This window comes from Bombina bombina, chromosome 1, assembly GCF_027579735.1.
Source record: "Bombina bombina isolate aBomBom1 chromosome 1, aBomBom1.pri, whole genome shotgun sequence".
Lineage (NCBI taxonomy): Eukaryota > Metazoa > Chordata > Amphibia > Anura > Bombinatoridae > Bombina > Bombina bombina.
In genome coordinates this window covers 1009574239-1009592583 of record NC_069499.1, presented here as the reverse complement: position 1 = coordinate 1009592583, position 18345 = coordinate 1009574239, and the positions used below count along the sequence as shown (strand labels likewise).

The 18345-nt window shown below is 39.2% G+C and overlaps 1 protein-coding gene across 1 annotated transcript in view; it reads left to right on the top strand.

Moving 5' to 3' along the window:
- The window catches only part of GGT7 (gamma-glutamyltransferase 7), a 203036-nt gene that overhangs the window by 64823 nt on the left and 119868 nt on the right, over positions 1-18345 (top strand). The window contains exons 8-9 of the mRNA XM_053714073.1: positions 5497-5584; positions 6039-6166. Coding sequence (XP_053570048.1) covers positions 5497-5584; positions 6039-6166 — 216 coding nt within the window. The remainder of the gene's footprint in view (positions 1-5496; positions 5585-6038; positions 6167-18345) is intronic.

Sequence of the window (18345 nt, the reverse complement as noted above, 5' to 3'; positions counted from 1 at the left end):
TCAAGTTTTCAAAATGCAAAGTCTCATACAGAGATAGTTCTAGCATTTCTGAGGTCGCATGGGTGGAAAGTGAACGTGGAAAAGAGTTCTGTTACCACTCACAAGGGTCCCTTTTCTAGGGACTCTTATAGATTCTGTAGAGATGAAGATTTACCTGACTGAGTCCAGGTTATCAAAGATCCTCAATGCTTGCCGTGTCCTTCACTCCATTCCAAGCCCATCAGTAGCTCAGTGCATGGAAGTAATAGGCTTAATGGTCGCGGCAATGGACATAGTGCCATTTGCGCGCCTACATCTCAGACCGCTGCAACTATGCATGCTAAGTCAATGGAACGGGGATTACTCAGATCTGTCCCCTTTGCTAAATCTGGACCAGGAGACCAGAGATTCTCTTCTCTGGTGGTTGTCACGGGTTCATCTGTCCAAAGGAATGACTTTTCGCAGACCAGATTGGACGATTGTAACAACAGATGCCAGCCTACTAGGCTGGGGAGCAGTCTGGAACTCCCTGAAGGCTCAGGGATCGTGGACTCAGGAGGAGAGACTCCTCCCGATAAACATTCTAGAATTAAGAGCAATATTCAATGCTCTTCTAGCTTGGCCTCAGTTAGCAACACTGAGGTTCATCAGATTTCAGTCGGACAACATCACGACTGTAGCTTACATCAATCATCAAGGGGGAACCAGGAGTTCCCTAGCGATGTTGGAAGTCTTGAAAATAATTTGCTGGGCAGAGTCTCCCTCTTGCCACCTGTCAGCGATCTACATCCCAGGCGTGGAGAACTGGGAGGCGGATTTTTTAAGTCGCCAGACCTTTCATCCGGGGGAGTGGGAACTTCACCCGGAGGTATTTGCTCAACTGATTCGTCATTGGGGCAAACCGGATCTGGATCTCATGGCATCTCGCCAGAACGCCAAGCTTCCTTGTTACGGATCCAGGTCCAGGGACCCGGGTGCGGTGCTGGTAGATGCACTAGCAGCCCCTTGGGTTTTCAACATAGCTTATGTGTTTCCACCTTTTCCGTTGCTACCTCGACTGATTGCCAGGATCAAACAGGAGAGAGCATCAGTGATTCTGATAGCGCCTGCGTGGCCACGCAGGACCTGGTATGCAGACCTAGTGGACATGTCGTCCTGTCCACCATGGTCTCTACCCCTGAGGCAGGACCTTCTAATTCAGGGTCCTTTCAACCATCCAAACCTAATTTCTCTGAGGCTGACTGCTTGGAAATTGAACGCTTGATTCTATCAAAGCGTGGGTTTTCAGATTCGGTTATTGATACATTAATACAGGCTCGGAAACCTGTTACCAGAAAAATTTACCACAAGATATGGCGTAAATATTTATATTGGTGTGAATCCAAGAGTTACTCGTGGAGTAAGGTTAGGATTCCTAGGATATTGTCTTTTCTACAAGAGGGTTTAGAAAAGGGCTTATCCGCTAGTTCACTAAAGGGACAGATTTCTGCTCTGTCTATTCTTTTACACAAGCGTCTGGCAGAGAATCCAGACGTCCAGGCTTTTTGTCAGGCTTTGGCTAGGATTAAGCCTGTGTTTAAAACTGTTGCTCCTCCGTGGAGCTTAAACTTGGTTCTTAAAGTTCTTCAGGGTGTTCCGTTTGAACCCCTTCATTCCATTGATATTAAGCTTTTATCTTGGAAAGTTCTGTTTTTGATGGCTATTTCCTCGGCTCGAAGAGTCTCTGAGTTATCTGCCTTACATTGTGATTCTCCTTATCTGATCTTTCATTCAGACAAGGTAGTCCTGCGTACTAAACCTGGGTTTTTACCTAAGGTTGTTTCTAACAGGAATATCAATCAAGAGATTGTTGTTCCGTCATTATGTCCTAATCCTTCTTCAAAGAAGGAACGTCTTTTGCATAATCTAGACGTGGTCCGTGCCCTGAAGTTCTACTTACAGGCAACTAAAGATTTTCGACAAACTTCTTCTCTGTTTGTCGTTTACTCTGGACAGAGGAGAGGTCAAAAGGCTTCGGCTACCTCTCTCTCTCTCTTTTTGGCTTCGTAGCATAATACGCTTAGCCTATGAGACTGCTGGACAGCAGCCTCCTGAAAAAATTACAGCTCATTCCACTAGAGCTGTGGCTTCCACCTGGGCCTTTAAGAATGAGGCCTCTGTTGAACAGATTTGCAAGGCTGCAACTTGGTCTTCACTTCATACTTTTTCCAAATTTTACAAATTTGACACTTTTGCTTCTTCGGAGGCTGTTTTTGGGAGAGAGGTTTTACAGGCAGTGGTTCCTTCTGTTTAATGTTCCTGCCTTGTCCCTCCCATCATTCGTGTACTTTAGCTTTGGTATTGGTATCCCATAAGTAATGGATGACCCGTGGACTGAACACACTTAACAAGAGAAAACATAATTTATGCTTACCTGATAAATTTATTTCTCTTGTAGTGTGTTCAGTCCACGGCCCGCCCTGTCTTTTTGAGGCAGGTTCAAAATTTTAAATTATAACTCCAGTCACCACTGCACCCTATGGTTTCTCCTTTCTCGTCTTGTTTCGGTCGAATGACTGGATATGACATGTGAGGGGAGGAGCTATATAGCAGCTCTGCTTGGGTGATCCTCTTGCAACTTCCTGTTGGGAAGGAGAATATATCCCATAAGTAATGGATGACCCGTGGACTGAACACACTACAAGAGAAATACATTTATCAGGTAAGCATAAATTATGTTTTTTTGCTTACTCTAGTAGACCCATGTCAGAAAAGTTGGGTAGAATGCTACTGGAGGTTTGAATAGGTTAAAAGGGTTGATTTCCACTCCTAGTTATACTGTTCAACACTGCACCTTCTCATAGAGTCAGTAGTAGCTTGTATGACACCAATTAAGTCTTCACTGACACAACACACACTGCCAGTTCTCTGACCAGGCATAGTGTTGAATACTGATGTACAGGCCCTCACAGCATATGTGCGTATACCACTGAAAAAAATAATAACTTTTACTAGAAGCATTTTTGCTAATAGAAGTATATTTCACAAATGCTTCCATTTAAAATTGGAATGCACCCATGTACATTTCAATTGTGACCTTTCTATCCCTTTAAAGGGACACAACCCAATTTTTTTCTTTTGTGATTCAGATAGAGCATGCAATTTTAAGCAACCTATTATCAAATTGTCTTCATTCTCTTGGTATCTTTAATTGAAAAGCAAGAATGTAAGTTTAGATGCCGGCCTATTTTTGGTGAACAACCTCGGTTGTTCTTGCTTATTGGTGGATCGATTTAACCGACCAATAAACAAGTGCTGTCCAGTGTACTGAACCCAAAAATAGCTTAGATGCCTTCTTTTTCAAAAAAAGGATAGCAAGAGAACAAAGAAAAATTGATAATAGAAGTAAATCTGAATCACGAAAGAAAAAAAATTAGGTTCAGTGTCCCTTAAAGAAATCTTTTAGTAGGGTGAGATATACTGCAGTCTGTAAGGATACATTTGTTGCAGACAGATTAGGTTTTTATATGCCAGTACTGTTGCTGTAGTGATGTGATGTATCATTATACATTTGACAAGGGCTCCATCAGCCAAAATGCCTAAATCTTCGCGATTTCCATTGTGAAAACACTGGGCAGTATGGACCACCTGGTATAGTTGCCAGTGTGGCAAAGATCCATTTTGTTTTTGCATACAAGTTTACTAGATGTAATTACATTACACGGTTAACTCAGTGTGATTATCAATGTAAGTGCAATATATAATTCACTGTTGCGTAGGGCAGGCACACCATAATGGATACACAAAGAAAGTGGAACATTTGACTGATGATTAAAGGGTCATTTGAACAGGCTGTCTTCTAGCTCAATAGCCGGGAGCAGCAGAGTGAATCAGTTGTGGAAAGCAGCACTATGGTTCTCGTTGCATATTTTCATTAAATTCTAGTTTGGTGTATCCGTTTGGTAGGAAACTCTTACAGAAAGTAGTTCCTCAGTCTTAGGCAGCGGTTTCTCCCTTCCCTAGTTATATTCTTTTAAAGGGATATTAAACAGTATGATATTGTAATATAAGATGTTATGTGTTTTTTAAAAAAAAATAGCAATTTACTTTATTTTGTGCTCCTTTTTTGTAATTTAAATCTGAAAATAGTTGGTTTTCTACATTTCCACTGAGTTTCTATAAAGTAATGGGTGCTACCATGTTTGAACTTGTTGCCCCTTATCTGTGTCCCCTGCTGAAGTCAATTAGGGACAGATATAATACAGGCAATTAAAGAGACTGTCCATACACGGCTTTGAGGAACATATGATAAAATAAAAGGGATTCCACACAGCTTTGTTTGCACAGAGATAAATAGAAAACTAGTTCAAACATGGAGGGAGCATTACTTTATAGAAACTAAACCTTCACACTTATATTTTCATTATTTAAACTAATATACTGTAATTGTAAAATATATCTACATATTATTCTAAGGCTAATCTTTGCTTTGAATACATCAATATGTCTAGCATGTATTTACTGTTTAACATCCTTTTTAATATGTTCTAGTTGAGCTCTGTGTGAACTGACTCGAGCATGATAGGGTTATAGGTGTTATTGGTATTTTGCTAACTTTTTTTTTATTCGAAGTATGTTTTTATCAGGAATGAAAATGGCAATTACAGCATTTTTAGTATTAAAAGTACCTTCTCCAAGACTTTCTTTGTGTTTTCAGAATAAAATATGATGTAATAAACTATACATAGTTGAGAGGGAACAATTCTGAAGATTGCTTTTATTTTTATTTGCAGCTTTGTTCAGGAGTTATTTTCACAAAATGTGAACTGTATGTAATTGTAGTGTTGTAGTATTATAAAGTTTTGTTTGTTTTTTGCATGCCTGTGACATGGCTTAAAATGAATGTAAAGTTGAATGAATGAATGAGTGCCCGGTTTTTCAAAATACTATTAAAAACAGGGGCACTTTCATTCATTAAACTTTACATTGCAACGTTTTAAAAAAAAACAAAAAAAACTTTCTTTAGGAAACCCAGACCGCAGCTCCTCTGTACTTAGCGCTTCAATGACGCTGTGGGTTCACGCTATGATTGGAGGAAGCAGGTTTCGTCATTGCTGAGGTAAGTGCAGAGGAGTTGCGGGCGGAGGATCGCGGTCTGCATTTGCTAAAGAAAAAGGTAAGTATTAAAAAAAAAAAAAAACACTGCAATGTAAAGTTTAATGAATGAAAGTGCCCCTGTTTTTAATAGTATTTTTAAAAACCGGGCACTCATTCATTCAACTTTACATTCATTTTAAGTTGTTTGTTTTCATTTGCAATACCCAATCAAACCTCTGAGTTGTTTGTCTGAACCTTACATCCTTCTTAGGTAGATTGACTAAGTACAATTAAGTTGAGTATAATAGCTATTATTTATCAGTTGACATATATTAGTTAGGCCTAGGCCAGTTAGTTATGTGCTTTGAGTCCTTTTGGGTGGGGAGAAAAATACTATATAAATAATGTAATTTTTTTATTATTACCTCTTATTGTTCTTAGGTTAGTGACAGTGGTGGGGTTTTAACAGAAGAAGATTTCAGCAACTACAGTGTCTTTGTACAAAGCCCTGTGCAGACTGTGTATCAAGGTAGATGTCATTAAAATGTAAAATATTAACGGGAATTTTTGAAAAAAAAAATGCCAAGGGTTTTGTGTCACTATGTTTATATATTGGCCAGTGATCTGTGTAAATGTATCGATCTTTTTGTTTTTAATTCATATTTGAGAACATAATCTCTATGTTTTACATTTATAAGGAAACAAGTTCTTGGCACACACACATTTTTTTTAAATATATATATATATATATAATTTGATACTACTAGTTTGCTACTAGTATGGTCTCTAAATTCTTTTAACTCCAACAAATAGTCTTGTCACAACAAGAGGAAATTATAATCCACAAAACCACCAAATTATACTCTTTTGGGGTTGAAAAAAACCCACCTCTAGTTTCAGAGAGTTCTCAGTAGAACAAAATATTTGACCATTTTCTGTTCTGGAAATGTAAATTGCTTACCCCTCTGTGTTCTCCATTCTAGGACACCTTGTGTTTGCTCCTCCGGCGCCACAAGCTGGCCCTGCACTTATAGCTGCCCTCAATATCTTGGAAGGAGCAAATCTTACCAGACATACACCTCGGTCCAATGCCCTACACTGGATAACAGAGGTGAGGACACTAAATCCTAGGACCTACATTGTTTAGAGATCTAAGGATGGAGGTAGAATGAGAAACATATAGGATTTATCTCTGATATATGATTAATACTGGAATTATTTTTTCTTTTTTAAGACACGATGAGTCCACGGATCATCTTAATAATAATGGGATATTCACCTCCTGGTCAGCAGGAGGAGGCAAAGAGCACCACAGCAGAGCTGTTAAATAGCTCCTCCCTTCCCTCCCACTCCAGTCATTCTCTTTGCCTACGTTAGTGATAGGAAGAGTTAAAGTGAGGTTTTAGATTAGATTCTTCAATCAAGAGTTTATTATTTTTAAAGTAGTGCAAGGTTGTGCTGCTTTGTCCTAGGGTGTAGCCGTAGTCCATGTCAGTATCTTCAGTAGAGCTTTGGTGACTTTAGAGCAATGGGAACTTGTAGGACATAATTCTCATTGCGCCTCACATACACTTATGCTGCCCTTATCCTGATAGCCTAAGTAAGATGACTCAGGCTTTATCTTTATCCACAGGGCTATGTGAGGGAGAGGACCTCTTAAACCTGCTGAGCTGCCCTGCTGTCGGGCAGATTTCAAAGGTAAGTGCTGACTTTTTTTATTCTGGGTCTGAAGCAAGAAATGGATTCAGGACAGAGGAAGTATAGAACTGTACTGGGACATATATCTATGTATTTATTAAGGAGGATCCTGTGAATACAAAGGGGCCCAGGAGAAATGTCCAATAACAGAGAGGGCTAAACCACTTATTATGTGGTCGCTGGTAAATCACCTGTATAATTTTTATATGTAATGCACTTATGTTATACCTAACTTTCGGTATTACTATTTACCCCAGGTTCACAAAGAGGGTTTCAGTTATCCCCCCGGTAGCCTATCTCTAAGATACTCATGGCGTCCGGGAGACGAAGGGCAGGGTTATGTTTGGCGCCGTTTCCTGAGAGGCGCAATGTACAATCTCTAGGTTTTACTATAAGGGAAACTCTGAGATGCGTGTTATCACGCCCACGATGGGCGGAGCTGTTGGAGGCCGAATTAGGCTGCACTCGTTTCCTTTCTTACGTTCATTCAGAAGGTGGAGCTTTTAGTACTCAGTGTTTTTACTATGTGGGTCCGGATAGCGCTACAGCTGCGCTCCGGATCTGTTTAGGATAAGACATGAAGTTACAAAGGTCAAGGAGTATTAGAAGTGCACCTCAGCAAGATTTAACTGAGGTGTAAGTTCAGTATTTGCGTGCTAAGCTAAGTACTTCTGCACATAAAAATAAAAAGTTACAGTTTTAAAAGACAGTAACGTTTTTTTATTTGTTGATCTTTATTAAAAGAATTTCAACTGTTATTGGTTTAATCCATCCTTTGTATCTTACGATGGAACAGGAGCTCACAAAAAATGAGTTACTTTTTAAATTTAAAGAGACAGTAACGTTTTTTTGTGTCATTTTTTTATCAAATTTTTTTTTCTCTCTTTTCTGAGCCTACTCCTAAGGCATTTTGCTGTTTGGGAGTCTGTTGACCATGGTCAATCTGTGCCACAAATTTCTCCTATAAGTTTCCCACTAATTGTTATGGCCCACATGCAGTGCCCTGCGCTTCCTCTAACACTCCACTTGGAGTTACTTTACGTTTCATTCATTATAGGTTTTCCCACAAGGTAGAAAACATTATTAGAGGAATTATTTTCAATTATTTAGGTAAATAGAAAATGGTTGACTTAGTAGTTGCTATTCCAAATGGTTCTTCCCTGTTACCTGATGGAAGATACTTCGGGATTACCTGAGAGAGAATTCCTAGACTCAGATGGAATAATATCTTTATTTGTTCTGAAGTTGCTTTTCTTTCAGTTTTTTCTAGCTGGAACACCTCCATTTGTTAATTTAGGAGGTTTTTAGCTAGCCTGGGCGACTCCGACACTACCAGTGTAATCTATCCTAGTGCGTCCAGTAAGTCATTAGCAGGGCCGGTGCTAGACTATTTTGCGCCTTAGGCAAGACCAGCTACTTGTGCTCACCCACCAAAAAAAACTCCCCCCTCCCCTGCATATGAAAAGATCCATTATACGAACACAAGCAGTCTGAAGTCTGTGTACATCGGTATACATCTAAAACGTTGGGGCTTGGTTAGGAGTCTGAAAATCAGCGCCATGCTATTTAAAAATAGGCAAAACTATACATTTTTACAAAAACACACCCAGATAGGCTATATAAATGGATCATCTACAAAACATTTATGCAAAGGAAAATCTAGTGTATAATGTCCCTTTAAGTTGGGGCTTGGTTAGGAGTCTGAAAATCAGCACAATGCTATTTAAAAATAGATAAAACTATACCTTTTTGCAAAAACACAACTAGATGGGCTGTATAAATGGATCAGCTGGATAAGTGGTAGTAAGCAGCACCGGAGACTTGTATGCACTTAAAAACTTCACTTTATTAAGGCAAATGGATCCTTTTACAAAGCGGTTGATGTGTGACAAACTGTGCCAAAGAGTTGCACCCCATGAACCGTTGCTTACGCGTTTCAGCCCTTGTGGCCGTAATCGTAGCTATGGTTCACAATCACCTATACCTATTTATACACCTGTGCTTGTGCGTGATTGGATAAAATCAAACCTGTGGTGCAACTCTATGAATGGCTACAAAGTAAACATATACATCTTAGCCACATTAACTGTTTAAATTCAGAGCATTTGCTTAATGTAATATTTGTTGAAACAATGACCACACTTGAAATAAACTAACAATAAAATTAATTCTGGCAATTCTGATCAATTACTGTACATAGGAATCAACATGCAATGACTCTTATAATTTATTTACACTTGTAGAGCAGCTACTGCTAATCTTATCGTATTAAAAGGCACTGTTTAACTGAACTAAGAGATAATGTTAGAAATTCAATTTAATTTGTGGATGCAAGACTTTATTGTAATATTCTTAGTCTTGTTCTCTCATTGTAATTACTCTCTTTTATCTAAAAAGTTAGGGGGCCCACTAACGATAAGCTCTTTACAATATACATATTCATTCCATGACTTGTACGACTACCTATATGTCAACAGACTATTTGCCACCTATTAAAGGGTTTTTACCAACGAATTTTGATGGGATATTGAAATACACTGTCTTAATAAGTAACCATAAAGGTTAACCTATCCTTAGTTGTAAAACTTTGATTAATTCAAGTAAATTCTTGTATCTGAAGAAAAAAGAAAAGAAAAAAAAATATATATATAATAATGATTTATAATCATAATCATTCTTTCGCTCACATACTATTCCCAATAATTGATAATGTCGTATTCAGAATTTAGCCCTGTGGGAATTCTGGTTTTTAAACGGTGGATCCAGAAAACTTCCCTTTTGGCCAAGAGACTTTCTCTGTCTCCTCCTCTCTTTTTATTCCTCACCTGCTCTATTATAGTCCATTCTAATGAGGCTGGGTTTTTGTTATGGTGGGTCTTAAAATGTTGAACTAGGGGCGTAGTGATTTTTCCTGCTTTAATGTTTGTGATGTGCTCCCTTATCCTCTCACGTACCTCTCTGGTAGTGAGACCTGTGTATTGGACCCTGCATATATTACATGTCAATAGGTATACTATGTATCTGCTTCTACAGTTAAGACATGAATAGTGATAACATTTTTCTCCAGTTATTATACTTGAAAAGCCCTCATTGTTTGTTTGTAAGTGACTGCAGGCTATGCAAGATGTATAGCTGCATTTAAAAACCCCATTGTGTTTTAACCAAGAGGAGCTGGATATCTGGATTGAAGGTAATTGCGTTGGGGCTACCATATTGCCTATTGAGAGACCTTTCTTGAAGGCGTATCTGCACCCTTTGGTGACTATGTTCATTAATTCATCATCCGCTTTCAACATATGAAAGTGTTTACGTATGATATTACAAATATCTTGATACTGAGAACTATAGCGCGTGACAAAGGTGACACCCTCAAAGGCTTTCTTTTTGTTAATTGTTTCATTATGTACCAAAAAAGTCTTTCTATCACTTGATTTAACTTGGTTACTAATTCTTGCTATTTCTTTCTTATTGTAGCCCCTGTTAACTAGTCTAGTTTCTAAATCCTGAGCCTGTCTTTCATATTCCTCTTGTGTAGAGCTATTTCTTTTTAGCCTTACAAATTGTCCCTTCATCACTGAATGGAATACTCTCTTTGGGTGACTGCTCTTCCCATGTAAAAGAGTATTTCTAGAAATGGGTTTTCTATACACCTGTATAGATACTTTATCTTGTTCTCCTGTCAGCGTTACATCCAAAAAATTAATTTTGGTATGTCCAAATTCAAAAGTGAACTTAATACCTGCCGTATTCTTATTTAAGTCAGTGACAAAGTTCTGAGCCTCAGATTCTTCTCCTTGCCAGATAATCAGAAGATCATCTATGAATCTTCTGTAGTATTTAATCTTCGCCTTCCATGGGCCCTCACATCCATAGATGTGGGACAGCTCAAACCAACCCATAAACAGGTTGGCGTATGAGGGCGCAAACTTCGCCCCCATAGCTGTCCCACATCTCTGGAGGTAATGCACCCCTTCAAAGGCGAAGAAATTGTGCGTTAGTAAAAATTCAGTGACTCTGAGGATATACTGACAGAACAAGGGGGTATAATTCGTTAGTCTTTTTAAGAAAAAGGATATCGCTTCTAGACCTCTGGCATGAGGTATACTAGAATAAAGCGAGGTGACATCAATTGTCAACCATTTATATCCTTCCTGCCAGTCTAGGTTTTCCATTTCAATTAAGAGTTGCTTGGTATCCCTTAAGTAGCTCTGCAGGCTCTGTACCATGGGCTGTAGGATCGCGTCCAACCACTGTGACAAGGGCTCCAAAATAGAGCCTATGCCACTGATAATTGGACGTCCCTTCACATTGGACAGGGATTTGTGCACTTTCGGAAGAAAGTTGAATATAGGCATCACAGGAGATGCCACATAAAGAAAGCTACAGGTCTTTTCATCTAAAATCCCTGCTTCCTTACCATCATCAATCAACTGAGAAAGTTCATACTTGAATTTGTCAGTAGGATCCCTAGTAAGACTGGTGTACTGGTGTTGGTCTGATAGTTGTCTTATTGCTTCTCCTAAGAAGAAATCTCGATCCATGACAACCACAGACCCTCCCTTGTCTGATGCTCTTATGACAATGTTGTGGTTCTCTTTAAGTCCCCTAAGGGCTAGAGATTCTTGTTTGCTAAGGTTTTGATGTGTTGTTTTATCCATAACATAAGCCAATCTCGTTAAATCGCTCTCAACCCTTTGTTGGAACTGTTCTAACACCGCTCCTCTACTTTGAATGGGGTAGAATTTGTAATTCCCTGAGAGAGAGGGACCTGATTGTATAGTTGATGTGTCAATTGAGTACTCATTTTCATTGTCTAATCTCTCTAACAATTCCAAATCACATACCTCATCAAAGGTCAGCTGTGTGGTTGTATCTGAGATGGCCATGTTTTTATTCCCTTGCGTAAAAAGGGTCACCTCTTCAGTATTCCTGGCAAAGTGTTTTCTTAATGTTAGGTTTCTAATCAATCTATTGACATCTACTATGGTTTGGAACAAGTTTAAAATTATCAGCTGGAACAAAGTTCAAACCATAGTTTAAAACTCTAACTTCCAAATCGCTTAGAGTATACGTCGATAGATTGATTACGGCATTTATACATATTTCGTGCCCGATCTGCCCCTTCTCGGGGGTCGTGGGGTTTCTGTTTTCAGAATACCCCTTCCTTTTTTACCTCTTCCCCCCCCTTCTGGTGCGCTTGGGACCCTGGGAAAAACCTGTGCTACCTCTGTATTATCCTGCTCATTCGCTGTCTCTGGTCTGGTCTGATCTTCTGTAATGTTGCTAATGGTGGATGCTAGAGTCCCTCTATCTACATCTAACTCATCTTCCCCTAAGGTAGAACAGTCTCCTGATGATTCTGCCTCGCTTTCATTAAATGTAACTCTTTTTGACTTATTTTTGTTACCTTTTTTACCTGATTTTTTCCCTTTAGGAAAACGCTGTTGATCATTTTCCCTTCTATAATTAGTTCTCAACTTCCTATTCCAGATGTAAATTTTATTACTCTCGTAATCAGATAAATCCCTCATATATTTATCATGTTTAATCTCCATAATTAGTTTTTTGGACTCGGCTAAAGAAACCTTTAGTATAGAATCAAACTTTGCAAAGGAAATGTCCTTACTTCTTACATTCAATTCTATTTGTAATACATCAATATCTTTAGAAACAGAGGCTAGCATTTTGGTTTTATATTCTATTAGCATGCCCATAAGTTTTAGGGAACAGTCTGATAATACTCCATTCCACACTCTTACAAAATCCTCGTCCTCTACTAAAAAGGTTGGGAATTTATTGACCCTTAGGCCCCTGGGGATCATGCCATTAGTAATATACTTCTGTAAAGTCCATATGTCCCATTTTAATCTAATCTCTTTGTCCAGAAGGGATTCCATTAATTCAAACAGTTTGCTCAGAGTGAAGGTGGAATATTCAGAGGAAAAAACATTGTCAATGTCCCTTGTTAATTGTGTACGTTCAACAGCAGTCTGCAAAGAATAAAACTTTTCAAAAGGGCTAGTGTTGTCACTTTCAGTGCTGTCCATAATTGCCAAGTGTGCTAAATAGACCTTGTGAACCTAGTCGTTGCTTGGGACTTATGTAAATGTGCTCAACACTATCAGCAGGAAACCAACTGCGAAAAATATTCTAAAGCTGAAACGCGTAAGCAACGGTTCATGGGGTGCAACTCTTTGGCACAGTTTGTCACACATCAACCGCTTTGTAAAAGGATCCATTTGCCTTAATAAAGTGAAGTTTTTAAGTGCATACAAGTCTCCAGTGCTGCTTACTACCACTTATCCAGCTGATTCTGAAATCGAGCAAGCACGGAAGATTCCAAGGCACAACGGAACCTAGTGCACGCATTCACCACACACCCACCAGCGTAAGTGGGAATATCTCAGAGAAAGAGATCGGCCAGCTGTCGGGAACTTGCAGGTGACGTCAGACGCCGAGTGCGGAGCGGTGCAGTGAGGAGCGGGCCTAGGAGGGGAGAGAAAGTACTGCACAGGGAGCAAGTCTTGTGAAGTGCAGGATACTTCACCAGTGGAGAGACACTCCTTCGATCGAGGGTACCCCCGTGGACGGGCCGCCCCCAAATACCGCATCACTTTGAAGAAGTTACAGTACCGACAAGAAGCCGGGTGAGTCAGCAGGTGCTACGCTGTTCTGAATTTCATCACTGAACAGCAACAGTTTGACACATTTATCTACCTAAATTAACTTTGGCATCTGATGAGGTGGACTTTGGTTATTTAGTGCTTACACATAAGTGACTTTAGAATATTTTTCGCTGTTGGTTTCCTGCTGATAGTGTTGAGCACATTTACATAAGTCCCAAGCAACGACTAGGTTCACAAGGTCTATTTAGCACACTTGGCAATTATGGACAGCACTGAAAGTGACAACACTAGCCCTTTTGAAAAGTTTTATTCTTTGCAGACTGCTGTTGAACGTACACAATTAACAAGGGACATTGACAATGTTTTTTCCTCTGAATATTCCACCTTCACTCTGAGCAAACTGTTTGAATTAATGGAATCCCTTCTGGACAAAGAGATTAGATTAAAATGGGACATATGGACTTTACAGAAGTATATTACTAATGGCATGATCCCCAGGGGCCTAAGGGTCAATAAATTCCCAACCTTTTTAGTAGAGGACGAGGATTTTGTAAGAGTGTGGAATGGAGTATTATCAGACTGTTCCCTAAAACTTATGGGCATGCTAATAGAATATAAAACCAAAATGCTAGCCTCTGTTTCTAAAGATATTGATGTATTACAAATAGAATTGAATGTAAGAAGTAAGGACATTTCCTTTGCAAAGTTTGATTCTATACTAAAGGTTTCTTTAGCTGAGTCCAAAAAACTAATTATGGAGATTAAACATGATAAATATATGAGGGATTTATCTGATTACGAGAGTAATAAAATTTACATCTGGAATAGGAAGTTGAGAACTAATTATAGAAGGGAAAATGATCAACAGCGTTTTCCTAAAGGGAAAAAATCAGGTAAAAAAGGTAACAAAAATAAGTCAAAATGAGTTACATTTAATGAAAGTGAGGCAGAATCATCAGCAGACTGTTCTACCTCAGGGGAAGATGAGTTAGATGTAGATAGAGGGACTCTAGCATCCACCATTAGCAACATTACAGAAGATCAGACCAGACCAGAGACAGCAAATGAGCAGGATAATACAGAGGTAGCACAGGTTTTTCCCAGGGTCCCAAGCGCACCAGAAGGGGGGGGGAAGAGGTACAAAAGGAAGGGGTATTCTGAAAACGGAAACCCCACGACCCCCGAGAAGGGGCAGATCGGGCACGAAATATGTATAAATGCCGTAATCAATCTATCGACGTATACTCTAAGCGATTTGGAAGTTAGAGTTTTAAACTATGGTTTGAACTTTGTTCCAGCTGATAATTTTAACTTGTTCCAAACCATAGTAGACGTCAATAGATTGATTAGAAACCTAACATTAAGAAAACACTTTGCCTGGAATACTGAAGAGGTGACCCTTTTTACGCAAGGGAATAAAAACATGGCCATCTCAGATACAACCACACAGCTGACCTTTGATGAGGTATGTGATTTGGAATTGTTAGAGAGATTAGACAATGAAAAGGAGTACTCAATTGACACATCAACTATACAATCAGGTCCCTCTCTCTCAGGGAATTCCAAATTCTACCCCATTCAAAGTAGAGGAGCGGTGTTAGAACAGTTCCAACAAAGGGTTGAGAGCGATTTAACGAGATTGGCTTATGTTATGGATAAAACACATCAAAACCTTAGCAAACAAGAATCTCTAGCCCTTAGGGGACTTAAAGAGAACCACAACATTGTCATAAGAGCATCAGACAAGGGAGGGTCTGTGGTTGTCATGGATCGAGATTTCTTCTTAGGAGAAGCAATAAGACAACTATCAGACCAACACCAGTACACCAGTCTTACTAGGGATCCTACTGACAAATTCAAGTATGAACTTTCTCAGTTGATTGATGATGGTAAGGAAGCAGGGATTTTAGATGAAAAGACCTGTAGCTTTCTTTATGTGGCATCTCCTGTGATGCCTATATTCAACTTTCTTCCGAAAGTGCACAAATCCCTGTCCAATGTGAAGGGACGTCCAATTATCAGTGGCATAGGCTCTATTTTGGAGCCCTTGTCACAGTGGTTGGACGCGATCCTACAGCCCATGGTACAGAGCCTGCAGAGCTACTTAAGGGATACCAAGCAACTCTTAATTGAAATGGAAAACCTAGACTGACAGGAAGGATATAAATGGTTGACAATTGATGTCACCTCGCTTTATTCTAGTATACCTCATGCCAGAGGTCTAGAAGCGATATCCTTTTTCTTAAAAAGACTAACGAATTATACCCCCTTGTTCTGTCAGTATATCCTCAGAGTCACTGAATTTTTACTAACGCACAATTTCTTCGCCTTTGAAGGGGTGCATTACCTCCAGAGATGTGGGACAGCTATGGGGGCGAAGTTTGCGCCCTCATACGCCAACCTGTTTATGGGTTGGTTTGAGCTGTCCCACATCTATGGATGTGAGGGCCCATGGAAGGCGAAGATTAAATACTACAGAAGATTCATAGATGATCTTCTGATTATCTGGCAAGGAGAAGAATCTGAGGCTCAGAACTTTGTCACTGACTTGAATAAGAATACGGCAGGTATTAAGTTCACTTTTGAATTTGGACATACCAAAATTAATTTTTTGGATGTAACGCTGACAGGAGAACAAGATAAAGTATCTATACAGGTGTATAGAAAACCCATTTCTAGAAATACTCTTTTACATGGGAAGAGCAGTCACCCAAAGAGAGTATTCCATTCAGTGATGAAGGGACAATTTGTAAGGCTAAAAAGAAATAGCTCTACACAAGAGGAATATGAAAGACAGGCTCAGGATTTAGAAACTAGACTAGTTAACAGGGGCTACAATAAGAAAGAAATAGCAAGAATTAGTAACCAAGTTAAATCAAGTGATAGAAAGACTTTTTTGGTACATAATGAAACAATTAACAAAAAGAAAGCCTTTGAGGGTGTCACCTTTGTCACGCGCTATAGTTCTCAGTATCAAGATATTTGTAATATCATATGTAAACACTTTCATATGTTGAAAGCGGATGATGAATTAATGAACATAGTCACCAAAGGGTGCAGATACGCCTTCAAGAAAGGTCTCTCAATAGGCAATATGGTAGCCCCAACGCAATTACCTTCAATCCAGATATCCAGCTCCTCTTGGTTAAAACACAATGGGGGTTTTAAATGCAGCTATACATCTTGCATAGCCTGCAGTCACTTACAAACAAACAATGAGGGCTTTTCAAGTATAATAACTGGAGAAAATTTTTATCACTATTCATGTCTTAACTGTAGAAGCAGATACATAGTATACCTATTGACATGTAATATATGCAGGGTCCAATACACAGGTCTCACTACCAGAGAGGCACGTGAGAGGATAAGGGAGCACATCACAAACATTAAAGCAGGAAAAATCACTACGCCCCTAGTTCAACATTTTAAGACCCACCATAACAAAAACCCAGCCTCATTAGAATGGACTATAATAGAGCAGGTGAGGAATAAAAAGAGAGGAGGAGACAGAGAAAGTCTCTTGGCCAAAAGGGAAGTTTTCTGGATCCACCGTTTAAAAACCAGAATTCCCACAGGGCTAAATTCTGAATACGACATTATCAATTATTGGGAATAGTATGTGAGCGAAAGAATGATTATGATTATAAATCATTATTATATATATATATATATATATATATATATATATTTTTTTTTTTCTTTTCTTTTTTCTTCAGATACAAGAATTTACTTGAATTAATCAAAGTTTTACAACTAAGGATAGGTTAACCTTTATGGTTACTTATTAAGACAGTGTATTTCAATATCCCATCAAAATTCGTTGGTAAAAACCCTTTAATAGGTGGCAAATAGTCTGTTGACATATAGGTAGTCGTACAAGTCATGGAATGAATATGTATATTGTAAAGAGCTTATCGTTAGTGGGCCCCCTAACTTTTTAGATAAAAGAGAGTAATTACAATGAGAGAACAAGACTAAGAATATTACAATAAAGTCTTGCATCCACAAATTAAATTGAATTTCTAACATTATCTCTTAGTTCAGTTAAACAGTGCCTTTTAATACGATAAGATTAGCAGTAGCTGCTCTACAAGTGTAAATAAATTATAAGAGTCATTGCATGTTGATTCCTATGTACAGTAATTGATCAGAATTGCCAGAATTAATTTTATTGTTAGTTTATTTCAAGTGTGGTCATTGTTTCAACAAATATTACATTAAGCAAATGCTCTGAATTTAAACAGTTAATGTGGCTAAGATGTATATGTTTACTTTGTAGCCATTCATAGAGTTGCACCACAGGTTTGATTTTATCCAATCACGCACAAGCACAGGTGTATAAATAGGTATAGGTGATTGTGAACCATAGCTACGATTACGGCCACAAGGGCTGAAACGCGTAAGCAACGGTTCATGGGGTGCAACTCTTTGGCACAGTTTGTCACACATCAACCGCTTTGTAAAAGGATCCATTTGCCTTAATAAAGTGAAGTTTTTAAGTGCATACAAGTCTTACTACCACTTATCTAGCTGATTCTGAAATCGAGCAAGCACCGAAGATTCCAAGGCACAACGGAACCTAGTGCACGCATTCACCACACACCCACCAGCGTAAGTGGGAATATCTCAGAGAAAGAGATCGGCCAGCTGTCGGGAACTTGCAGGTGACGTCAGACGCCGAGTGCGGAGCGGTGTAGTGAGGAGCGGGCCTAGGAGGGGAGAGAAAGTACTGCACAGGGAGCAAGTCTTGTGAAGTGCAGGATACTTCACCAGTGGAGAGACACTCCTTCGATCGAGGGTACCCCCATGGACGGGCCGCCCCCAAATACCGCATCACTTTGAAGAAGTTACAGTACCGACAAGAAGCCGGGTGAGTCAGCAGGTACTACGCTGTTCTGAATTTCATCACTGAACAGCAACAGTTTGACACATTTATCTACCTAAATTAACTTTGGCATCTGATGAG